Below are 27,089 nucleotides of genomic sequence, written 5' to 3' on the forward strand. Positions count from 1 at the left end.
TATTATTATTATTATTATTATTATTGATGTTCATTTTGATTAATGAATAAACAAATGCAAATATAAATACGAAATCATATTGTTATTCAGTATTTCCACAGCGGAAGGCTGTCAGTGCATCGGATCTTTATTTCTTAAGAAACCCCTCTGCTGAATAGTGCACAGAGAGCTTTACTGAGGCCTAAATCAGAGACCGCAGAAGTGTGTGAGCGGATGGCGAGGCGCACCTGCGCAGATCCACGTGGAGCGCGAGTTTCTCCAAACCACAAGAGAAGCTCACAAACACAACCACACACTCACTCCCGAAGTTAAGCAGGAACACTGCCCATCCGCACACTTTCAAAGCAGTTCGGGAGCGAATGCGCGAAACTTGTGCTCGAGTCAGCGGGAGAGAGACTATCCCGCAAATCTATAGATCGCTTTAAAATGGAGCCTGCGAGATTATAATTACATTTGCAACCTACAGCCTCCGCCTCTCGCTCATTCACTCACTCACTCACTCACTCACGACTGCACAATAAATGGATCTTTGAGAAGAGAGAGAGAGAGAGAGAGACGTGTGAGGAAAGAGGGAGGAGGAGGAGAAGATAGAGAGGGCAGAAGGGAGGGGGGCATCGGCGTATGCTTGTATACAACTACCCCCGATTTCCATTTTTTTCCCTAACTCGTAATGTATTTAATTCAAGTGAAACGTAATCATGACGTGTGTTGTCATTAATCTCCTCGCCGCCTCTCCCGTAAGTACATTCAGCCTTACTTTCATCATAAAATATCCGATTCCTCGCGAATAATTGCCCTAATCTGCTCTTTTTGACCGTTTTCGCTGATTTACTGACGGTGTGTGCGCGCGCGCGGGCGCAGTTTCGGACGCGTTGAGAGCGATTGTTGGCGTTTTTCACAAACAACAAATATCCGACGACGACTTTTTTTGGGGGGGAGCTGATCCGGGGAATGGAAAGCCATTGATAGGGAATATCCGTCGCGTTTGCACCTCGCGTTTGCCACACACGCGTATTCACACATATTGATGATCCGTGTGTGTGTGTGCGTTATGCACATCATACGTGTTCTGGCACATACACACTTCCTCACTTTTGTCTCGTGCCGTGTATGTTGCCGGTGTGTGTGTGTGTGTGCGTGAGCGCGCGCGCGAGTGTGTGTCTATGTGTGTGTGTGTGTGTCCTGAAAGAGATGCGAGACTCAAGCATGAAAACGCAACTTTCATTTTTAGGGCCCTTGAATATTTCCACAGCCTCACGAGTGGGGAAGTGCACTGAAGTGGAGACTGGATGCTTGTAAATGTTGAACTTTTTGAAGTTGGTAAAAAAAAGGCAAGTGCTCATTTCTCATCTGCAGAAGTTTTACACTTTATGGGAAGCTCAGTTTATAGTGTCGAATAAAATGCGATGCATTGCCCAGACTGAACTCGCAGCGCAGGGAGTGTGTGTTTTACATGAATGATCAGCGTGCAGCTTTGATGGAGAGCTTTAGTGTTTACTCGGTGATTGTGCTGGAGCTCTGCATGTCCTAACGTCACCTCGCAGATGCGCGCTCCTCATCTCTGCTTAAACTCCACCGCGCACGAACCTGCAGCAGATGCTAATGTTAATAACATCCTAAAACCCTGAAGTTTCCCCCGCCGGTGCTTTTATTTAGTAATTAATTCGTGTATGTGCTGGGATTGGCACAATCGAGTCGGAGCCCCATGATGGCACTTTTCAGCTGCACCCTGATCGCTTGTCCTTTTCCCCTCCCTTTATCTTTTGTTGAAAGAAAATCGGCAAGAAAATGGAGCGCGCAACATCCCGTGCTAAAAAGCTGCGTTTGCGCGCCTCTGTCAGGAATTAGTCGCGGTTTCAATGCTCGTGCGCGATTCGGAGGAGGTGTCGCGCGCGCATTTGTTTGTGAGCATTTATTTATTTCATTAATGTGGCTTTTTAATTGAGATGGCCGCGAGAGAGAAGGAAGGCGACTGAAAATGGTTGCGCGTTACTGACGCACATCACGCGAGGAAATTCCTCTCCGCGGACGGACGGGTCATCCTCAAACACTCTTAAACTTCAGCCACCGCGAAATGCATCGCGAAGGCGGCGCGCTTCGGCGTTATGTACCGCTGCACGGCTCAGATGTGGGCTCCGGCGGATAAAGGCTGTTGTTGCTGTAATAATAATAATAATCTGTGCGGGGTGACGGAATGAGACCAGCCCTCCTGAACTGACACACACACACACACACACACACAGGCCCTGTAAACAACTTTTACAGTCTGCTCCTCTGCTTCGGATTTTGCAGACACTTTTAAATACTGTTAAATGACTGGCTCGAATGCAGACTTGTAGGAGTTCCTCAAGCTGTCCTGTTGAAGAAGACACTGAATAGACTCAGTGCTCAGTGTGTATGTGGAGAGATCTGTGCAAGAAACAACAGGTTTAAAAGTTTTCCCTTGTGGAAATCTGGAAATATATGAACGTATAGCCTGTTATAGCTATATATATATATATATATCCTGGTGAAAAAAGGGGTGTTTTTTTCCACCAGTTATACGCCTCAGTTTCTATTTAACTATATATATATATATATATACAGTTGAAGTCAGAATTATTAGCCCCCCTGAATTATTATCGCCCCTGTTTATTTTTTTCTTCACCAATTTCTGTGTAATGGAGGTTAGATTGTTTCAGCACATTTTTAAGCATAATAGTTTTAAAAACTTATTTCTAATAACCGATTTATTTTATCTTTGTCATGATGACAGTAAATAATATTAGACTAGATATTCTTCAAGACACTTCTATACAGCTTAAAGTGACATTTAAAGGCTTCACTAGGTTAATTAGGTTAATTAGGCAGGTTAGGGTAATTAGGCAAGTCATTGTATGATGATGGTTTGTTCTGTAGATTATCGAAAAAAAAAATAGCTTAAAGGGGCTAATAATATTGTCCCAAAAATGGTGTTTAAAAAATGAATAACTGCTTTTATTCTTGCCGAAATATATATATATATATATATATATATATATATATATATATATATATATATATATATATATATATATATATATATATATATATATATATATATATATATATATATACTGGCCAGGCTGGTGAAAGGGTTTTTTTTCCTCCAGTTATACGCCTCAGTCTCTGTTTAACTGTGAGATTTAAATACTGCATTTTGGTGACATTTCTTTGCTGGATTAGCTGGTCAGATGTCATCATAACCACACTTTTTCAAGTACTAAAAATATTTCCTAAAAATATGCGATAAGAAAAATTTAAACAGGACTAATTTTAACAATACAAATTTATTACATCATATATCATTAGGGGAAAAAAACAATCTGTTAAAGTTTTAAAGTAAAAAAAACAAAAACTGTAGCCTACTGTCATTTAATAGACAAAAAAAAAAAAAAAAAATTCACAATTTGGCCATTTCAATAAAAAAAATGATAATTAAAACAATAATAATAATAATAATAATAAAACGAAAATAATTAACTCTTCAGAATTTTTTACGCCTCTTTGGAAAAAAAAACATTTAAAAATTCCTGGAAATCAACAATAACCAAAAAATATTCAAATAAATGTATTATGTTCTGCTTCTGGTGCTTCACACCATTTTATTGCTCATTTTTATTACAGAAATAAGGTCCAGGATTTGGAAAAAAGTTCCCTGTAAAATGTTTGCTCTGTTTAAAAGCAATGCAGTAGTGAAAGAAGACTTCTACAGAATTATTAGCCCCCCTGTTTATTTTCAGTGTAACTCATATGGTGAGATCAGTAGGAGGTTTGCTAGAATGCTGTGGAGGACCATAAAGTCTGACTCGGGTTTATCTTCATTCAACAGCATTATCGCTGAGCCAGAGTTTGATTTCGAGAAGACAATCTTCTAATCTCTTTAGCTATCGTTTTTGTGTGCGGATTGGTCATGTGGCAAATGCCAGACGGGCTGGACCATTTTACAAATGTGGGCCGGGAGTTGTATTTTTAATATATGCATTGTTTTTCATGCAGGCAGCTTTCATCTCTTGCGCGATGTGAACATTATGGTGATGATGATAATAGTAATAATGATAATAATAAATGTTAAGCGTTTGGCCCAATCAGCGGCTGGTTTCGAGATGGGCCGACCCAATCAGAGTTTGCACTGATGTTATCAAAATCTGGCAAGAATGTCAAGCAAACAGTAAGTGTAACACAAGCTAATCGTCAGAGATGGACTGTAAAAAGGCGACGCTGACGAGCAAAACAACACCTTTAAACTCCAAATGCACACAGTTTACTGAAATATTCTCAAAAAGGGAGCAACATGTTAGCGCAATGCGTAGCGATGTCGCCTAACAGTAAGAAGGTCGCTGGTTGGCTCAGTTGGCGTTTCTGTGTGGAGTTTGCATGTTCTCCTGGTGTTGGTGTGGGTTTCCTCTGGTGCTCCGGTTTCAGTCCAAACACATGCACTATAGGGGGATTGATCAACTAAACTGGCTGTTGTGTATGAGTGTGAAAGAGTGTGTATGGGTGTTTCCCAGTTATGGGTTGCAGCTGAGAGAGCATACGCTGCATAAAACCTATGCTGGATAAGTTGGCGATTCATTCTGCTGTGATAAACGGGTTGTCAGTCACATACGTTAACTGTTTAAATGTCTAGTACATATGGTAGTGCTTGTGTTATTTCACCATCTGTACACCAGCATAAGTAGTGAATGTGCATGTCTGTGTCGGTGTGGTAATGATTGGTGTGGTAATCAGGGCGGATTTTTGTCCCAGCCCGCCCCTGTGAATAGGTATATAAAGCTGTGTATCATCTGCATAGCAGTGATACAGAATCCAATGCTTTCCCATGGTAGTTCCTAAGGGTTGCATATATAACATGCATAACTTAAGGAAATGTTTTGGTGCATCAAAAAGTGTGCGTATGATGACCATCCGGCAAGCTATCTAAACAGAAAAGAGCTTAAAATGCAGCGTTCAAACCTCAAAAATAAATACGAAATGAGGCGAAGTAAAAAGAAGCAGCCCTTTCACCAGGCGGCCCTGTATATATGTGAATGAGTCAAAATAGACTCGGTATGCATACAGACAGCTCTGTGGAAGCAACTGCAGGGTTAAAAGTGTCCCATATGGAAATCTGGAAACACAGTTGAAGTCAGAATTATTAGCGCCCCTGTTTATTTTTTCCCCCAATTTCTGTTTAATGGAGGGAAGATTGTTTCAGCACATCTCTAAGTATGATAGTTTTAAAAACTCATCTCTAATAACTGATTTATTTTATCTTTGTCATGTTGACAGTAAATAATATTTTACTTGGTATTCTTCTATACACTTCTATACAGCTTAAAGTGACATTTAAAGGCTTCACTAGGTTAATTAGGTTAACTAGGCAGGTTTGGGTAATTAGGCAAGTTATTGTATAATAATGGTTTTGTTCTGTAGACTACCAAATTAAAATTAGCTTAAAGGGGCTAATAATATTGTCCCAAAAATGGTGTTTAAAAAATTTAAAACTGCTTTTTTTCTAGCCGAAATAAAACAAATAAGACTTGTTTCAGAAGAAAAAATATTATCAGACATACTGTGAACATTTCCTTGCTCTGTTAAACATCATTTGGGAAATATTTAAAAAAGAAAAAAAATCAAAAGGGGGTGAATAATTCTGACTTCAACTGTATATGAACTAATATTACACATCATGAATAATATATTTGAACATATAGAATGAGAGTCCAAATATGCTATGACAGTTCTGTGCAAGCAATGACGGGTTTAACAGTTGGAGATATATGAACTAATATGATATGCACATGTATTTGAACATGTAGAATGAGAGACTAATGTACTGAGTATGCATGCAGACAGCCCATGCAGACAGCCCAATAACATGTTTAGAAGTTTCTTACGTGGAAATCTGGAAATATATGAACTTATATGTTATATCAGTAATATGGTGAAACATATAGATTATAGTAGACTCAGTATGACAGAATATGGCCATGACAGTCCTGTGGAAGCAACAACGGGTTTTAAAAGTTGGAGTGTATGTATATGTATTTTAACATGTAGAATCAGACACTTAATATGCTTAGTATGCATAAAGGCAATTTTATATATATATATATATATATATATATATATATATATATATATATATATATATATATATATACATACAGTTGAAGTCAGAATTATTAGCCCCTGTTTATTTTTCCCTAATTTCTGTTTAAAGGAGAGCAGATTTCTTCAGCACATTTCTAATCATAATAGTGTTAATAACTCATCTCTAATAACTGATTTATTTTCTCTTTGCCATGATGACAGTAAATAATATTAGACTATTATTATTAAAGTGACATTTAAAGGCTTCACTAGGTTATTTAGGGTAACTAGGCAGGTTAGGGTAATTAGGCAAGTCATTGTATAACAGTGGTTTGTTCTGGAGACAATCGAGAAAAAATATAGCTTAAAGGGGCTAATAATATTGACCTTAAAATGGTGTTTAAAAAATTCATAACTGCTTTTATTCAAGCCGAAATAAAACAAATAAGACTTTCTCCAGAAGAAAAAATATTATCAGGCACACTGTGAACATTTCCTGAATCTGTTCAACATCATTTGGGAAATATTTAAAAAAGACAAGATTCAAAGGGGGCTAATAATTATGAATTCAACTATATATATATATATATATATATATATATATATATATATATATATATATATATATATATGTATGTATATAAGCTATGGATATCTGAAAATATATATTATATGTGATATAACCTGAACCAATGAAATAGACTCAGTATGACAGAGTATAGTATGGTGTGGGCTCTGACAGTTCTGTGGAAGCAACAAGGGGCTTGAAAAGTTGTAGATATATAAACTTGTATGCATATACATTTGAAGATTTGAGACTTGATATGCTTATTAATACAGTTCTGTGGAAGCAACAGCATGTTTAAAAGACATCTTGAAATATATGAACTTCTATAGTGCTCAGCATGAACGAGTTCAGATCTCTCTCCGACATCTATAGGAAGCTTTAGAAATGATATATGCATGCATATACATTAGATGAATTAGCACTAAAGATAAATTAATGAACTAAAAAAGATCAAAGTCCTAAAATTGCTACGCTCACATTAAAATAACATTTTAATAAGCAAGAAAAAAGTCCATTTTACTTGTTGTTTTGCATAATCTCTCTATTTCTAAAGGTGTTTAGTGACCAAACTCCTTGTTTAGCTGGATATACCTGTTTATTAAAGCTATTTAGTTTATATGCACCAACAAATATTGTCTATATTCACTGAGTAATGGACAGAGATATTCATTTTCAAAAAGGGGTGTGCATATTTATGCCCAACACTGTATATACAGCTCATATATTCCAACACGTGTGCATGTTTGTAATTCTGATAGCAAGCCATTTTTGCATTATATATATATATATATATATGTGTGTATGTGTGTGTGTATGTATATATATAAATATATATATAAATATATATATATATTGCATATATGACATATATTTTACATCAGTGATACCCAAACATAAGCTTGTATGTCATATTTGACTTCAACCACAAAGGCCATCTTGTGTTTCACAGATACACTTTCAGCGACAGCTAAAAATACATCGTATGGGTAAACATTATCGATATTCTTGCATGCCAAAAATCATTAGAATGTTAAGTAAAGATCATGTTCATAGATATTTTTAGTAAATCTAATACTGTGAATACATCACAGCTCAATGATTGATTAGTAATGCACATTGCTTTGCACTTTATTTAGCCACTATGAAGGAGGTTTTTTTAGTATTGAGGGTTTTTAACGCTCAGATTTCCTCTATAGTTGTATCTTAGCCAAAGTATACATCAATGAAAGCTTATTTATTCAGATTTTTAGGTGATGTGATCAAATTGACACCTATGTTTTATGATCCAGAGCAATGATCACCAATCCTGTTCCTGGAGGGCCGGTGCTCTGCAGAGTTTAGCTCCAACTTGCCTCAACACACCTGCCTGGGTGTTTCAAGTACACCTTGTGAGAGCTTGATTAGCTTCTTCAGGTGTGTTTGATTAGGGTTGGGGATAAAATCTGCAGGACACCGGCCCTCCAGGACTTAGATTGGTGACTCCTGATCCAGGGTCACATGTAATGTGCATATATGCAAATATTATTGTCATATATCAGATTTCTATATGGGTTTTTTAAAGGAAGCAGCTGAGCAAACTATGAACATGCTTTATAAAAGAGTGAACATGCATTCATTAAAATCTGCTCATTATAGTCAAATGTGGATGTTTAATTGAATTTATTGAACAATGCTTGTTTATGTGCAGTCCACCACCACATGAAGCATCATTTAAAGCGACAGCTCACTCCAAAAGTGACTCACATTTAGTCCAAAACAAGTTTCTTTATTCTGTTGAACTCTATTGGAAACCACTAACCATTCATATCTATAGTAGACAAAATCAATATTTTAGACTTTAATATGGTGTATGATTGTATATCATGGTCACCTGTGTCGTCTTTTGTGTTTAACTGAAGAATGAAACACTTGAAGACGAGTAAATGATGACAGAAGTTTGGGTTTTGAGTGAGCTGTCTCTTTAAGTGGCGTGATGGAGCATAGTCTACATACCACACTGTAAACAGATTAAGCATCAATACGCTGAGTTCATATTTAGTGGTGCTGGACTGTAAATGAGCTGTGTTTGAGATCTTCTCTGGACTTTCAGTGCACTTGTTGCACACTGAGAAAACCCTGGAGCTTAATTCACTGGTGGAGATCCGATGTTCAGTTCATGCTGAAACAGAAGCAAACCCATGCTGGCTGAACATTACTCCTCTTTAAGATCATCAGTTTGCTCATTTTGAAATATTACATAAGAAATGTGTTATTGAGACCAGCAGGGGGCGCTTAACTTGCAGTCTGTGTGGGTCCTAACTAGAGGTGTCGAAATAAATAGTTTTTTTTTTGGTGCACGGCGATGCAGACGCGGACAATTCGGTATCGGTTCAGTAATTATCATAAGCGGTTATTATGTACTGACGTCATTTATCTCCTATGCGCTCTGTCGCGAGGGAGGTTAGCGCGGGTATTTACGACACTCATGGCATAGGCAGTATAGGGAAATGCTAAGGGCACTGTATATCCAGGGGGGCGCCAGAAACCAGCGCGGTTAAGTTAGTTTTGTTTTCGATATTCTGGACACATTCAGTTGTAGACAGCAATAACTCAAAAACCTCTGACCCTAAACAGATCTGAAGTGTTTTTCCTACAAAAAGACGAAGCTGGTTATGTTTCACAGCTGTCTTTTCTTCTTCTTTTTGTTTTGCTCGACATTACGAACACTGCCCCTTTTAAGCCCTTGCAATATGCGTTTAGCCGAGTGCGGAGCTCTCAGTAAGGGACCGTCGGAAATGTGCTTCCTTGAATGGGGAAACATCAAATTCTCCAAATTTTGCAAATTAAATTTCATATTAGGACGCACCAATAAAGTGAAACAACAGCTGTCTCTTTAGTTTAATTTCTAAACGTTCAAATCAATATTCATTGCATTGCTTGCCTTTGTGAAATTTTTATGCATTTATTTATGAAATTATTCATGCATTTATGCAAAACGGTTTAATGATCTGAATAGTCGCACGTGTATTTTCTTAGGCAATTTTATTTATGTTTTTATTTATACTTTTATACAGCTTATTTATTTATAAACCATTTTGAGGGATGCAAACGATAGCAATTGCCCTACCCATTCACTTATTTACATTTTTAATTTCCTTATTTGCATTTAGAATCTCGAAAGGTCCACATATTGATAAATAATATTATGACTGCTGTTTGACATTAGCATATGATTGAATTGGCTCCTGTTACAGTTTGTTCTTTTTTTTTTTTTTTTTTGCTCTGCTCAGGGCGAGCTCTCCCAGCTAAACGCATATTGCAAGGGCTTAAGTGTGTGTGTGTGTGTGTGTGTGTGTGTGTGTTGGTGTGTGTGTGTGTGTGTGTGTGTGTGTGTGTGTGTGTTGGTGTGTGTGTGTGTGTGTGTGTGTGTGTGTGTGTGTGTGTGTGTTGGTGTGTGTGTGTGTGTGTGTGTGTGTTGGTGTGTGTGTGTGTGTGTGTGTGTGTCTATGTTTGTGTATGTGTGTGAATGAGAGACAGTGTGGTGCTGTGTGTGTGTTTATACAGACAGCTTGTTATAGCCTCCCCCCAAAATATAACACTGTGTATGGAAAGCATCGTCAATGCACTGTGATGCACCGAGATATCGAATTGAACCAAATGGATGGCATGATAATCGTAACCGAACCGTGAGACCAGTATAGGTTCACACCTCTAGTCCTAACACCCCAGTATATTGATGGGACGTTTGCAGATTGGCAGATTCGTCACTTTTTCACAGCAACAAATCATGCCCACACCAAATAAATATTCTTATTTCTTGGTGTCAGTGTCGTTGTGAACATTATTGATTTTAATATTTGTGTAGGAGAACAGTATATAACCAAAATTAATGTAAAGACATAATTATAATTGACCTGTCATGAACGGGATTTGAACTCAAGTCAAAACAACCCAGGCTCATTCTGAAAACGTAGTCCCGTGAACATTTCTGGAGACCGCGAAATACGTCCCGGGAGGTGTGTATTTTTGCAGTTTTTAAGAATCCGCGAGAAGCTGCTGTGTGCTTTTCGTATCTCAAATGTCTCTCGAGAGTGGCGTTCATGCCAGCGCTGTTCTCATGTAAACCCTCTGGAGACTGCTGTACAACGACCGTCTGTCTGACTGACTGAATGATTGACTGGGCGACCGGCCAATCGACTGACCCACCCTCCCCCTTCCCTAAACCCAACCAGTTTTACCAACTGACCTGCCCACCTGCTTCCCTAAACCCAACCAACAATTTCTAAAAGCAGTAACAATATCACAATAAGGGCGGCACGGTGGCGCAGTAGGTATCACATCCGCTTCACAGCAAGAAGGTCGCTGGTTTGAGCCCTGGCTGGGTCAGTTGGCATTTCTGTGTGGGTTTCCTCCGGGTGCTCCAGTTTCCCCACAGTCCAAACACATGCACTATAGTGGAATTGATGAACTAGATTGGCCGTAGTGTATGCGTGTGCAGGAGTGTGTATGGGTGTTTCCTAGTACTGGGTTGCAGCTGGAAGGGCATCCGCTACGTAAAACGTGCTGGATAAGTTGGCAGTTCATTCCACTGTGGCGACCCCCGATTAATAAAGGGACTAAGCTGAAAATTAACATCACAATAGCACAGTCATGAAAATATGCCTTTGTTTGTTGTGAATACGAGCCCTCTAGTGGTGAAAACTGCAAAGTGCGCCTTTGAATTGACGTCACTGACACCGCTGTTTTAATGATAACCTATGGATCAAATGTCAACGCTGTGGTTATGATGCTTTTTAAGAGGACAGATCACCCAAAAATGAAAATGCACTCACTATTTGCACTTTCTCAAGTTGTTTCGTACTGTTTTGAGTTTCTTTATTCTGTTGAAAACCAAAAGAAGGCTGAAAACCAGTAAACTTTGACATCCATGCCAGAAAAAACTCCATCAAAATATATATTGTGTTTAACAGAAGAAGTTAAGTCTGCGTAAATAATGACAGAATTGTCAGTTTTGGGTGATCTGTATCTAAAGGGTAACAGTTTACCACTACATTATTTTGAATGCATTTTGCCCATTTTTTCCATGACAGTGGCATTTTGCTTGAGTGAGTACCTGACAACCATAACTACAACGGTGTAGTTCAGGAGCTGTGTGTTGTGTTGCTTTACACTGCTCTGACTGGCATACATATCACAACATAGATCCTAGAGTAGTGTAAATGTAGTCTTCATGTTTAATTACTGCTGTTGTCCAGGTGCACGGTTTACAATACTCTACAACACAATATCATGTGCATATCCAGCAACCTTTGCATCCCACATGAAACAATACTATAGTAATTCACAGTAAATACTATAGAGTTTATGAACCAAACTATAGCATTGTGTATTACACTGTGTATATATTACAGTATTTACAACACTGTCAGTAAATCTTCCAGCATTATGTAGTAATAACTATAGTGAACTGGTAAACTGTAACACATCTTGTGTTATTTTTTCATTTTTATTACAGTATAGATATTGTGTTACCATAGCGACAATAGAATCACCACAACAGATCAATTACTATAGCTGCTGTGTTACCATAGCGACAATAGAATCACCACAACAGATCAATTACTATAGCTGCTGTGTTACCATAGCGACAATAGAATCACCACAACAGATCAGTTACTATAGCTGCTGTGTTACCATAGCGACAATAGAATCACCACAACAGATCAATTACTATAGCTGTTGTGTTACCATAGCGACAATAGAATCACCACAACAGATCAATTACTATAGCTGCTGTGTTACCATAGCGACAATAGAATCACCACAACAGATCAATTACTATAGCTGCTGTGTTACCATAGCGACAATAGAATCACCACAACAGATCAGTTACTATAGCTGCTGTGTTACCATAGCGACAATAGAATCACCACAACAGATCAATTACTATAGCTGCTGTGTTACCATAGCGACAATAGAATCACCACAACAGATCAATTACTATAGCTGTTGTGTTACCATAGCGACAATAGAATCACCACAACAGATCAATTACTATAGCTGCTGTGTTACCATAGCAACTGTAGAATTCCCACAACAGATCGATTATTATAGATGTCATGTTGCCATAGCGACAATAAAATCACCACAACAGATCAAACTGTAGCATAATTCATAAGCATTACAGTGTTTACTGTAAGTGACTACAGTACTTTTTGATGAGGGATGTTTTTGGGACCACCCGCATTCAATGGCCGCTTCTTATCGGATCATATGAGATGGATGTTATGTTCATAGCAGGGTTAATAACTTTAATCTCACATAAAACTATTTCAAAGACTCCAGCTCGAGCACTTGGTATTGTAAACCTGCACTTGAAGGTGAACTTGAACTGCAGGGTTTTGTAAAGATTTGACTGTAAGGAGTGATTAGTTGATTCACCCCCCCCACAGATGCACTTGAGAGTCATTTCAAGGCTGATATCTTTGTTTCATGCTCTTTTATAAGGGATAGCGGGCAGGATTGGGATGTTTTGAACTTTCTTATCCTTCTCTTCAGCATCTTTGAACCTGAACCCACAAGCTCTCCGCAAGTCTCTCGGAGATTACGCAGCATATATTGTCTAGAACAGGTGAAGGTTGAGGATGACTTAACGAAGCTCGCTCATCATGAAAAAGTAGAAGTTTGCGCATGCCAAAGTCACAGGAAGAAAAGCAGCAGTGTGTGGGGGCCGGGGTGCTGACCGAGATGAAGTTCGGGCCGAGGTTAGAAACAGGAAATGAATTTTGTCTGTAGGGATTTGTTGTGTGACTGCAACAATCCAGAATCGTACACACACTGACCTTAGAAATCCCACTCAGAGATGCTAGAAAAGTAAAGAGCAGTTCAAGCCTCGGAGCTTGCACACACACACACACACACACACACACACACACAGGCATCACATACTGAGCAGTCTCAGTTTTAAAGATGTCGCTCGCTCCACATATCAAAGAACCGGCAGCGATAAAGCCATTCATGTTACATTCTCAAGGCTACGAGTCTAGAGTCTTTCAGTGCGTATGAATGATCCCTGTTTAGCCTTCAGATGCATTACATGGCTACACTGTCGGAGGCCGGAGTGTCCGGAGGCAGGAGACGTTATTTCAGGTGCTCAAGGCTACAGAAAACCCACCGCAGTCAGAAACAAATCAAAGAGGACTCAAGTGCTTGTTCAGCTTTTATGAAAGGGATGAACATGTTGTTGTTCGTGGAAATGCAACCGCATTTTAAGCGTGACAGTTACTTTTAATACCGATGTTCTGACCATTTGTCCCACCTTGTCAGATTGTCCCGGAGGCCCGTCTCCTCTGAGTGGTTCAGTATGGTTCGGTTGCTTTTATGGTCGTTTCCACTGTCAGAAGGTACAGAACCGTTCCACTTTTTGGGCACCCTTTGCAAAGGGTAACCAGCATGCAGGCCCGGATGAAGAATTCAGAGGCCCCTGGGCACATTGTCATGTTGGGCCCCAACTAGTGATGGGTCGTTCATGAACGATTCATTTTGAACGAATCTTCAATATGACTCTGGAACTATGAGTCCTCTCAGGGAGTGATTCGTTCATCCGCGCGTGCGCACATTTGTGCAGATGGTATCGTTCATTTCAAGTCTTTTGAGTCGTTCATCGCGGAAAGGCAGAAGCCAATCATATGCGTTTAGAGCCGGAAAAAAATGTATCCGTTCATCTCTCGAGTCCTCTATCGGGTTTAAGTCATTCGTTCCTCACAGGCCAATCATATGCGTTTAGAGCCGGAAAGAGATTTGATCCGTTCATCTCTCGAGTCCTCGAGTTTGCGTCATTCTGTCATGTGATGAACGAATGACTTAAGAACTAGAAGATCAGCTCAGACTGTGTGCATTGGTTAAGATTATATGTGACTGTCAGTGTAACGTGAACGAACCCCTGACATTTGAAGACATGAAGAGGTGAACTGAGCAAAGAGACAACAAAACCTTCATAGACAAAAGAGCAGGTCAACACTGAATCATTATGTTCTCCTTATAGTATTCTATTTGTGACCTGTTTGTCATGTGATCAACCTTTTGGGCTAGTTGTAGATGTGTTTGGAAGCAATTCGTAACATTTTAATAATATTTTAGCGAATTGAACCAAATGAACGAAATGACTCAAATAAAGATTCGTTCATCTACGAGTCAGTAAAAAACTTCCCATCACTACCCCCTACCCGGTCGCTCCCCTATAGTTGAATTTAAAAAAAATAATAATAAAATTTTTTAATGAAATAAATCTATATTGTGTTGCCCACATTTTAAAAATAAATGACATATAGTACATGTATATATAGTCCTCACAGATTTCACTCATTTTTTAAGCATTTGAGACACTTTGATTAAAAAAAAATTACTAATAAAATTAGTGAAAATTAATTATGCGTTCAAGTTTAAGTTCACTGAAACAGTACTAATATATATATATATATATATATATATATATATATATATATATATATATATTTATTTTTTTATTTTTTTTATTTTTATTTATTTTAGTATTCGTTGTAAATCATGTGAATGTTGCTAAGATTTAACACCAGTTGGAAAATAATTGTTTATAGAATATTTGAAATAACTATTTAGATGCTGTTAATACGTCTATGAAATAGGCTAAACTTTATTAAATACCCTCGAGCCACTTGAGACTTTATATCACATTCTCACTATTTACATTTTGAAACAAAAATATTCCCTTTCTATTAAAAATAAACAGATTTTCAGTCTGATAAGTAGTGGAGAAAATAAGAAGAACTCGTTCATCAGACGCTGCATTCGAACCGGTTGATGATCGATCGTGTCAAAATGCCCCGCTCACGCTGCTGTCAATCGCGCTTTTTAGTTATGTTGTCTCTGTCAATCAAACAGTAATGAGCGGTAGTCACTCAAATAGCTTATTCCAATGAGATGCGCTATTTGCACTTAGCCTAAATAGACACTCCAAAATCGCCCCCCTCCCTCCCCGCAGAGGCCCTAAGGGCCCAGAATGCCCATTGGTTGATTCGGCCCTGCTTGCACGGCAAAAGGTTACCAAAAGGCAGAGCTAGACGCGCAGCTGAAGGCTATTGTTTTACAGAGAAGCGTCACTCGTGCATACAAAAGCAGAAAAATGAAAACAAAGAAATACCATTTTAAATACACTGCTGAGACATTACACCGTAATACTACATGCATATAATAACAATCCATGGCTGACCCGAGCTCGAACAAACCTTGTCGTTGTCTTGATGAACTGCCATGATGAACAGAATCTGCTAAAAGTGTGAGCGGTTTCGCTTTCTCGCTCGCCGCGCTTCTGTATTTGAAATAACGAACATCTTGAGCTGATGATAGTGCTTCTGACATCCGATCCTTTCAGAAACAGACAAACGCGAGGAGCAAAGGATTCTTTCTAGGGTTTGTATGTGTTCATATTTGTGTATTTATTTAATATAAGGGTGAATGCGATGTTTATGAAGGGGTGGGGGGTGCAGATAGACCGTCAGGCCACCAGAAAATGTCCTGGTGCTCCCTATGGCCAGTCCACCCCTGCACTACGCTACCAAAAGGGTGCCATTTAGGCAGTGGTAACGCAAGCCTGATAAAGGTGACCTGTACCAACCCGTACCGTATCGCACTGTACCAGTCAATTGAAGATTTAGCTACCAGTGTCAATTTTAATGTGGAGTAGTGTGATATAACACTGTGAAATCACCCTAACCCCAACCTCAGAACCATTCAAATACAATGTTGGTAGCATAATCTGTTGGATATGATAAAAGGTCGGCCCTTCACTAGCAAATGTTTAATAAAACCAATCAGCGATACTTAGATGACGGAAGAATCAGCTGATTTCAGTGGAAGTCTTGCCATTTCATGTTTATCGGTGACTTCCAGTGTTCATGTTGATCAAATAATCACATGCACTTCGTTCAATCCATCCCCTTTGTCTTCTCTGTGCTGTTGTTGTTTGTCTAGTGTTCATTCCATTACACCATACGCCTTCTGTACGTCAGAATATGTGCATTTCCCGAAAACAGAATGTGTGTCCACGTGCATTTGTGTGCGCTCGTACTGGGAGTGTAGCATGTGGCCATTCAGACAAAGGTGTTTAGCATGCATGAATCATCTAGTGACTAGGTGCCATATTGAGTGTGTGTATGCGTGTGTGTGTGTGTGTGAATGCATTATTTGCGCATGCTGCTTTATCGCTCTCCTGCCTTCATCTTTCCCCTCCCCCCCCCGTCTAGCACCTTATCACTCTCTCCATCTATCCAAATTTGGAGAAGCTTTATTGGCGTGAAAGGGTTGGTCAGACACGAACGTGTCTGTCAAGGCGGAACAGTGCATTGCCATGACGATATTCATATGATAATAATGCCAGCAGACCAAACAGATCCTCCAATGCGAAGCAGAACACTCTGTCCCCTCTCTCGACAGATTTACTCATCAAATATGCTTATTCAGAGCGTATTTGTGTTTTTCATTTGTTTTCCCCCCCTCTCTAACACCCCCCCCCATTCTTTTCTTTCTCGCCTGTCTGTCTCTCCTCTCTCTTTCTTTTCTCTTCGCCATGTTGGCAGGCCCCAATCTACCAGCTGATATCAGCATTCCCTGGCACCGTGCCAATTGGCATCGCTGCAGAGAGCAAGAGAGAGAGAGAGAGGGAATGATAGAATGAAAGAAAATCAGTGAAGAACAGAGGGAGGAGGGAATGAGGGTGAAAAGAGGAGAGAAAAAAATTGCAGGGGGTGGAATCACAATCCATGGACGTGAAAAGATGGAAGGAAACGAAGAACAATAATGGTGGGAGAAAGAAAGAAAGAAAGAAGGAAAGAAAGAAAGATAGAAAGAAAGAAAGAAAGAAAGAAAAGACGAGCAGAGGGGGGGGCAGCGTGATTGATATAGTGTGATATCCGTGTGAGTCACGGCTGAGCTAAAATGTCAACTGGCTCTGTTAGCCACCATTTCATCCAAGTCTTGTGTCACAGATACACATGCTAACACACACCCGCATGCTAACACGCACGCACAGACACTTGATTGTGTGCATAAATCCTAACTCAGACACAGACGTACAGTTCAGTCTGTTCACTGAGGTAAATCCTGAAAAAAAGCAACCTCACCCACACGAGCGAGCATAGTGACACATATCCAGGCATACAGACGCCCTCACAGATGTTTAGCAGACTGCCTTGCTGTAATCATCAATGAAATTCATTTTCTCTTATTTATGAAAGAGGCAGGTGGCTGTTTTTTTTCTAAGCTGTGTCTGGGCCTGTCCGCCTCAGACTTATGCATGTGCTTCTTTATGTGGTTGTTCACTTCTGTCGGTGCATTGTGTGCCTGTACGAGTAGCCTAGGGAGTGTAGGGCTTGCATCTCTGTCTGTATTTCAAGGTATGTGCGTATATATTTTTGTGCTGATTTAAGCGGCTACTGTACACTGTGCAGGAAGGGTGTGTGGGGAAGTCCAAACATCTCGCGCCCATCCTGTTTGGGACAGTCCATGTCCTGCTCTGCCCTTAGACCCGTACACAGGAACAAGCATGTGTACACTAATATTTGATTCTGTTGTGTGCTTGACAGGGGACTGTTGGAGGTGGTCAGGCAGATTGCCATCATAAGAACACACCCTCTTTAATTCAAGGAAGTGAAGCATGGCATAGACACATCAGCGGTGAGAGATCCGTCCATCTTTCTGTCTATTTATCTAGCTAGCTAGCAGTCTAATAGTTCTGTCCTTTCTCTCTTAGAGTATGGATTCCCCACCAGAATGTATGCTGGCTCTTTCCTGTGAGCCCCCACTGTCTCCTCCCTCCATGCCATCCCTGGACCACAGTCCCCAATTCCTTCCCCAGAGTCCTCAATCTACCCCTTCCAGCCCTCAAACTGAACTCTATGCCCCAGTCTCACCCTGCCCCCTTCCTGAAGCCAGCCTCCAAGATGAGGAGGAGGAGGATGAGGAATTGTCGACACCCCCATCACCCACCCCAGCGGTGGCACTGTTTCCGGGAGAACTGGAACTTGGCAGTCCCTCATCAGAGAGCAGCCCTCCAGCCACACCACTGGCACCTTTCCCTAGTTTTGGAGCTCTTGAGAAGGCGATCTCTTCTGGTCAAAGTACCACCTGCAATGATGAGCTGGATCTTCAGCTTTTCAACAATGAGAGCATAGCTGTGACCGGAGGAACTAGCTCTGGGCCTGGCCTAAGGTTCCCTTGTCATGTGTGTGGAAAGAGATTCCGCTTTCAAAGTATTCTTTCTCTTCACGCTCGAGCGCACAGTTTGGACAGAGAGCGACGGGCTTCAGCTCCCTACCGAACCACACACTCCAAACTCCAGCAAAACCATGAGAGCAACAGCATGATCCAGAATCCATTATCTGGGTCATTTCAGAAGAGTATGAATGAAGACATGGTCCCAGAGGAACCTCTTCAAACTGCTAGCAGCCCTCAGTTCCTCTTTGAAGGAACCACAGCCCTGACTCCACCTTTAACTGAGGAAGCACCAATCTCAACCTCCTTCTCTCCACTTGGCCATGCGCAGTTGGAAGACAACACCCCCTCCCCTGCTGCTCCTGCCTTTCGGTGTCACGCTTGCAAGGGAAAGTTCCGTACCGCTTCAGAGTTGGCTCGTCATGTTCGGATTCTCCACAACCCTTATAAATGTACCATGTGTCCCTTCTCTGCCAGTCAGGAGGAAAGACTGGCTGCCCATCTGCAGGAGAGCCACCCACCTGAGGATCCTCCTGCTGAAGCAGTTTTCCCCTCTGGCGCTATAAAAGCACCACCAGAAACTCCCGTCCCACAAATGTCTGTAATTCCAGCTTTCCGATGCGAGACATGCGGGCAGCGTTTTACACAGTCCTGGTTTTTAAAAGGGCACATGAGGAAGCACAAGGACTCATTGGATCACAAGTGCCAGGTGTGTGGCCGTGGCTTCAAGGAACCATGGTTCCTCAAAAACCATATGAAGGTGCATCTCAACAAGCTGGGCCTCAAGGCTGGATTGGGAAATCTGGGTCCACCTGGAGCTGATCAATCCAAAGGTCCTGCAAGCTCACAAGTGCTTGGGGCTCTTTACTCTAACTTGCTCCTGGCTCGCAGCATGGCAGGTGGTGGTGGTTCGGGAAGTCGCACAGAGAGGTCAGATGCTAGTGCGGGCTCAAGCAAATCCTCTATATTGGGCTATCTGGGCTTACCTAAAGATAGCAGCAACGGAAGTTGCATGGAGCGCCTTCAGGCAGTGGCACAGGTTGCAGAAATGGGTAACGGAGGAGGACGGGGAGGTGACTCAGCAGACGGAGCAGACCAGGCAGCCATGTGGCAGCTGGTTGCCCGCAGTCTGGTGGCAGCGCAGCACAACCAACAGCAACAACAGCAGCAGCGATCCCATTCACTCCATCAGCATCCTTCATCACGAGCAACAGTTGCTGGGGAAGCCAAGAACATGAGGGCCTATCTCGGTGGACTGGGTTCCAGAGAGGAACTGGATGGATCCAGTGCACCTTGGGAGTGTCCAGATTGCGGCAAGCTGTTCAGAAGCCTCCAGCAGGTGGTTGCTCATGCCCATGTCCATGTCCAGAAAACACAGAAAGGTCAAAGTGCCAGAGGGGGCATGTCCAGGGAAGAGGACATCATAAACAGAGTCAGTGGAACTCAGGCAACAGGCGGAGCAGGACAGAGAACTGGTGAAAATGAGAGCAGGCAGGAGGGAAAGCAGCTCCCATCAGGAGTCGGGGCATCCGGGAGCTTCCATTCTGTCATATCACATCTTTCTGGTAAGGATCAACTTAATAATCAAAAACAGATGACATTATCAGGACAGTATTTCTTATTTGCTACTATCTTCTATGAGCTCTCACAATGCACGATATTTATATATATATTTTTTACCAATTTCACCGCTATTGTTTTCAGAAACAGTTTATTTTTTTCAGTGCTTTTGCTTTTCTTCATTATGCATTATCTTACTTCAAGGTCAGAACGGTCTGAGGGGATCATCCCCTTCCTCTTCATCTCCAAGAGAGCGTGTTCGTGGAACAGGGATGAAAGATTGCCCCTACTGTGGAAAAGCCTTCCGGTCTTCCCATCACCTTAAAGTGCACCTTCGAGTACACACAGGTGAGGCTTACGTTTATACCAGATCTTTGATCCACAGCCCAGTGGCATGCACACCTCAGGCGGTATTTAATTGGTTTTCATGGACGAAGCTGTCAGAATTACTTTAAAAAGACAACTTTAAACATTAAACAACAATATGAAATTAACATTATTTATATATAGTATTTACAGACCTTACTGTGTAACAGTAATAATCAAAAGCGACATAATCATAATTAATATTACTTTTTAATTTGGTATGTTTTGTGGATGATATTTGTAGCAAAATAGGCACCAAGCTCTAACCTGGAAGCATTAAATGCCTTGTTTAGTGTAAAATATGTAACATTTGTATTGTTTGATTTTACATGGATGTCTTTTATTAACCGTTATTGGGGTAAACCATTTTAATGGTTAGTAATGATTGTGTTTGTGGTTATTATTTTGTCATTCATATGTGTTATTCATATTCATTCGATTTTTTTAACTCCTATGTGATCACTTTTCTTGATTTAGTTTGATTGAAACCATCTTCTGGCTATTAGGTTTTCCACAAAATGTCTTCTCCAAAAAAAGGGAATGGAGTGTTCTTATGGTTGATGAGAGATGGAATGTCCTAATTTTACAGTAATGCACTGGGGACTGTACCTGATCTGACATATGATGACAAGCACTGCCATCTATCTGTTACTGTGTGCAATTGCATGTACACTTGTATCACAGACATACATTTGTATCTAATCATGGCTTACTCTTTTATTAAGCAGTGTTATTCTTAGCCAAACTTCTGTTGCTGAACTACAAAATGTACGTTTTTTTTACCTAATTAACAAAAGTGTTTTATTCCTTGTTTTAGGCGAGAGGCCATACAAATGCCCCCACTGTGATTATGCTGGCACCCAGTCTGGCTCTCTCAAGTACCACCTTCAACGTCATCATCGTGAGCAAAGGAATGCTATGGCAACCTCCCCAAACTCTCCATCGCCTAGCCTACCGTCTCTGACCGGGTCTCCTCGTGAAGGTGCCAAAAAACGCCGTCTCCCTTCCATGTCCCAGCAGTCTTCTTTCGGGAGGGTTCCTGGAGAGGCTCCTTCCTCAAGGCACACACAGTCTTGGACTATAGGCCTGTCAGAGAAGAAGGAGGGCTCTTCTGCATCTGCACATCATCGAGAGGGAGACCTTGAAAGTCAGTATCGGGGTCTGTCAGGCATGATGGGTGCACTGTTACCTAGTGGTTTAGAGCAAAGCTGGATTGGGGAGGTAACACTTCCTAAAGTGCCCAAAGTATCTAGACGAAAACCTCAAATTACGAGCCGTATGGTGTCAGCGAATGGCTTTCAGGACAAGATGACATCCCAGGAAGGAGGCTTTGAACCTCTGGACCTTTCCCGTCGCCCTTTACAAGATGAAGGAGGAGTGAGCCAGTCTGGAAGTGGACCTTCAAGTGGCTCTAAAGGGGGGAATGACATCCTCAATCAATGCGTGTTCTGTCCCTTCCGAACCTCTTCTGTTGAACTGATGGCCATGCACCTGCAAGTTAATCACACCAGCAAGTCTCGGCGCAAGAGGGGTGCACCTATCAGTTCCAACAATCATTCTCAAAAGTTGGCCAGGCCAGATCGGGATCCCCTGGCTTTGTGGAAGTTCCTCGGTGTAGAGGATGGAGTAGCATCTCCTGAAGATTGGGTCTCGGCAAGAGCCGAGAATGGAGTCAGTCCGGAGAACAGGGAAACAGAGGACAACTTGGAGCTGGCGTCTGGAGCTATGGGAAGTTTCAGAAGCAGAAAAAAGAAACCTCAAATGAGCGAACATGTGGATGAGGAAGACGAGGAGATTGATGAGGAGGAGAATGACCTAGAAGCGAATGGCAGCTTTGCGAACGTCCCCCAAAATCAGAGCAGAAGGGCTCAGTCGGTTTCATCAGACCTCCCGGATGATGACTTGCCTAAGGAGGAGGAAGGTGTCTTGGGGGAATAGCATCTAAAGAGAGCCCTGGATGAGGTTGGAGGTTGAGGGAGCGGAGGTTGCATCCCTCGAACCAAGGGCAGACCAGTCGCTATGCTAACATACTGTACAGCATGTAATCAGTTAGCAGATCAGTGTTCAATCCCTTCACATACCCTCCTAGACCCCATTGGTTAGCGATCGTTTACCTCTACACACACACACACACACACAGGAACTCAATCACACAGCGATATCCAGTATTGTATGCTAGTCTAAGCCTGTCTGTCTCGGGGCCTTTTTGAACACTGTTCTCTAGTTCCTGTCTTCTCGTCAGTGAACACAATTGCCAAGTTGTATTTCAAGTACAATTTCCTCGCTGTGAATCTTGCTCTCATCTCAACCAGGACCTGGAATGTCAATCTGGGGAGCCGGAAAAGCAAAAAAGAGACACTGTTCTTAATCACTATGATATACAGTATTAATGCTGAGAGAGACGCTAAGCGCATATCGAACGGACATCCTACTTCCATGTAAACTTGACCTGACAGCACGTCTTCAGTAAACCAAAGGAGTGAGCACACTTCTTACCATGCACCTGCCAGACTCTGAACTGAATGCTGTGATAACTCAATGGTACTCGCGAATCACCTCTTAACAGAACCGGGCAGAGTACAGATTATATTACCAGATACCCACACTGCCAGTCTTCTCCGACGGGTTTTCTTCAGATATTATATGAAACAGAGTTGCTGCCTCGTCTATATGCTATTTCTCTCAGTGCCTGTCGATGTAAAAGGTTTTTAGCAGATTCAACAACACAGTAATATAGTTAACGGTGAATATATACAGTATATATGCGTAGTTGTGCTAGAGCGTAGAGTTCTGTGACAATATGGTGGCAGTTTGTGTGAATATATCTGCTGTGAATGAAACAGTGAATGAACCTAGAGCACTACATGTGGGAACAGCTGGCCGTTTGATTGGGGCCCTATGGAAGTGTTTACATTTCAGATGCCGCCGGGTTTTCCCTGGTGGAATCCAGACCACCGTTCCTATGAAAAAGAGTTCAAATTTCAGGGTTTGAAACCACAATCTAGACTCTGCAATATATCCATCATATCCCTGTAATATTACCATCTGGTGGACAGTGGGTCTCTACTACTAAAACATTCAGTTCGCCGTTTCTTTTTTAAATGTGAGTAGACTTCTTTTATATCAAAAAGGAAAACACACACACACACACACACACACACACACACACACACACACACACACACACACACACACTAACAAATTCAGACATCCCAGTAGAACATATGTAGCTTTTGTAAAGATAAGAGATCAAAAAGAGGAATAAAAAAAACGTTGTTTTCCTTTTAAGAAGTGTTAATGGAAACGGATATGGAGAAAAGTAATAAGTATTATAATAATTATGAAAGAAGACTGCTTCAGAATGTCTTTAGAGCACTGTGCAAATTTCTTTTCCCCCTTAAACCCTACTTTTGATTTGCCTTTACATGCGCACTAAACTTTTGGTCTTTCTTCCCAATCCATTTCTTCATAATGCTGCAGATACAATTCACATTCCTCTAGATCAAGGGTGTCCAAACTCGGTCCTGGAGGGCCGGTGTCCTGCATGGTTTAGTTCCAACTTCCTTCAACACACCTGCCTGGAAGTTTCTTGTATAAGGGTGTCCGAACTTGGTCCTGGAGGGCCGGTGTACTAAAGAGTTTATCTCCAACTTGTTTCAACACATCTGCCAGGACGTTTCTAGAACAGAGGTGTCCAGACTCTGTCCTAGAGGGCCGGTGTCCTGCATGGTTTAGCTCCAACTTTCTTCAACACACCTGCCTGGAGGTTTCTACGCTCTCAGAAATAAAGGTATATAAGCTGTCACTGGGGTAGTACCAGGGCCGGTGCATCCATAGAGGCGACCTAGGCGACCGCCTAGGGTGGCAGAATAGAGAGGGCGGCGTCCGCGACACCTCCCTCAACACCCGCGCCCTCAGTTGTGTCTGCGACACCTCCCTCGCCCCCCGCCACCTCAGTTATATCCGCGCCTAGGGCAGCAGAATAGAGAGGGCGGCTTCCGCACCTCCTTCAACACCCGCGCCCTCAGTTATGTCCGCGACCCGGCACCCCATACACTTCAGTTTGCTAACCAGTCTTCAATTTGTTAACCGGTCATTTGCGTTTTCACTTTCGGGTTGAGGGCGGCGTGATCGTCCTTTGCCTAGAGCGGCAGTTCATGTTGCTCCGGCCCTGGGTGGTACCTTTTCAAAGGTACACATTTGTACTTGAAGAATCCATATTGGTACCTCGGAAGTATATATTAGTACCTACAAATTTTAAGAGGAACACTTTTGTACTTTTTAAGTACCAATATGCGTCCTTGAGGTATCAATATGGACCTTTTAGGTACAAATCTGTACCTTTTTAAAGGTACCACCCCAGTGACAACTCAGGTACCTTTATTGCTGAAAGTCTAGTATACCTAGAAAGAGCTTGATTAGTTGGTTCAGGTGTATTAAATTGGGGTTGGAACTAAAACATGCAGGACATCAGGTCCTCCAGGACTGAGTACGGGCACCCCTGTTCTAGTATATCTAGTACAGGAGTCACCAATCTCGTCCCTGGAGGTCCGGTGCCCTGCAGGATTGCCTCAACACACCTGCCTGGGTGTTTTAAGTATACTTACTAAGACCTTGATTGGCTTGTTCAGGTGTGTTTGATTAGGGTCGGAGCTAAAATCTGCAGGACACCGGACCTCCAGGAACATGTTTGGTGATCCCTAATCTAGTACAAGCTTGATTAGCTGGTTCAAATGTATTTGATCAGGGCTGGAGCTAAACTCTCCAGGACACTGGCCCTCCAGGACAGAGTTTGGACATCCCTGCCTTAGATGATGTGTTTATATATTTATCAATCAATTAATCAATCAAAAAAATCAATCATTCAGACACACAATCAATGTTAAAACTTGCCTGATGATCTTGAAACTTCAGCGATTGCTAGTGTATTTATAAGCTGACGCCGAGACCGTGTCCAAGACATGTCCCAGCATCAGCACCGTCAGTCTGACTGATCTGCTTGCCAAATTTGATTTCATGTAATTGTGTCGCATTTCTGATGTGGAATTAGCACATCACACGAACGATGATCTACTTTCCTCGTCCAGCACTCATCTCCATCTCATCGTTCGGCACGCCGAGTGGGCGCTACTTTTGTCCCCTGATTGACAGAGGCTGGCCTTAATACGTGCGTTATCGTGTCCTTGTTTTGTGTGTCGATTATCGTATGCGTTCGTTCGGTAGCCCCCGATGTGGTTTTTCCTTCGAGATAACAGTCAAGCCACTGTGCCTTCTGTCCTGAGCACTTCCTCAAGTATTTTGTACGCTCACCAAAAGCACTTAGCCCCTACTGTTTCACTTTGTATTCTTCGGTAAACTGTGCTCTCCGTATCTGATCCTCTGTTTTCTTGAGACGTCAGATGTGGGGGTGGTCGTGTGTCCATGTCGGAAAACAAACGAGCGTCATTCTTTCATTCATACGTGCTGTGGCATCTCCTCACCGTTTAGCGTATGCACCGATGAAAGCTTGCGTGCTATCTAGCTCCGAGGCCTTTTGTTTTTTAGAAGTTACTTTAATTTCTATGATGTTACGTTGATGCCGATGAGATGAAATCAAGCTCTTCTGCTCATAATTATTATTATTATCATTGTTCTTTTTTGTTTTATGGAAGAAAAACTAAGCAAACAAACAAACGAAAAAAAAAAAACATGAGCAAAATGTGTCTTTTGAATGTTGTACAGATAGAAATAGAGATGTTGTGTTTTTAACGAGAGATCAAACCTCGACACCTGTTCTCCATCGCTCCCCTTGGAGCCAGACATCTGCATTCGTGGTGATGATACATGGCTCTTTTAGGATGGCCTAACTGTGTACAGGGATCAGGGCAATAGTTTTGTTTTGTGTGTTTGTTTTGTATGTGTGTATGTGTGTGTGTGTGTGTGTGTGTGCATCGATGTCTTAAAAATCTATTAATATTTTGTGAAGATATACTGACACTGTGAAATAAGCATAAAGTATTCCCAAACAGTGACGTGCTGCTCAAACAGTTTGACGTGCACTTTTTTCCCCCCCTCCTCATTGCTGTTCCACCGCCAGAAGAGTGTGAATTGATCACTATTATCTGGCGAACGGGGAGAGCTGGAGAGACGGTTTGGGTTTGATCTGTTCAGTATAGCCGACTGCTGTTGGTGGCAGAAGACGCTGATCTAACATAGTAGTGACTAATATGAAATTGTGGATTGAGAAAAAAAAAAAAACAGTAGAGAAGAATCAATAAAATAAAATACACAAAAAACA

The 27,089-nt window shown here is 41.5% G+C and overlaps 1 protein-coding gene across 5 annotated transcripts; it reads left to right on the forward strand.

The window, feature by feature from the left end:
• Positions 1 to 598: 598 nt before the first annotated feature.
• On the forward strand, positions 599 to 27,089 carry znf219 (zinc finger protein 219). 5 transcript variants are annotated; one of them, XR_015494528.1, is made up of 6 exons: positions 663 to 737; positions 18,259 to 18,349; positions 18,426 to 20,451; positions 20,651 to 20,794; positions 21,630 to 24,502; positions 25,604 to 27,089. XR_015494528.1 is itself a non-coding variant. In NM_001290417.2 (5 exons), exons 3-5 carry the CDS (start codon positions 18,429 to 18,431, stop codon positions 22,748 to 22,750), a joined length of 3,288 nt encoding a protein of 1,095 aa, NP_001277346.2. In that variant the 5' UTR covers positions 599 to 737; positions 18,259 to 18,349; positions 18,426 to 18,428; the 3' UTR covers positions 22,751 to 24,063. The 5 variants fall into 5 exon arrangements, 1 of the variants encoding a protein (NP_001277346.2); XR_015494529.1 differs by having other exon boundaries at positions 21,630 to 24,333; positions 25,597 to 27,089; XR_015494530.1 differs by having other exon boundaries at positions 21,630 to 24,027; positions 25,581 to 27,089.

Source organism: Danio rerio, chromosome 7, assembly GCF_052040795.2.
Source record: "Danio rerio strain M-AB ecotype USA chromosome 7, GRCz13ab, whole genome shotgun sequence".
Lineage (NCBI taxonomy): Eukaryota > Metazoa > Chordata > Actinopteri > Cypriniformes > Danionidae > Danio > Danio rerio.

Coding starts and splice junctions, on each gene's coding strand:
- znf219 (NM_001290417.2), top strand. CDS start 18,429: ATGGATTCCCCACCAGAATGTATGCTGGCTCTTTCCTGTGAGCCCCCA. Junction 20,452..20,650: donor TGTCATATCACATCTTTCTG/GTAAGGATCAAC, acceptor TCTTACTTCAAG/GTCAGAACGGTCTGAGGGGA. Junction 20,795..21,629: donor GCACCTTCGAGTACACACAG/GTGAGGCTTACG, acceptor TCCTTGTTTTAG/GCGAGAGGCCATACAAATGC.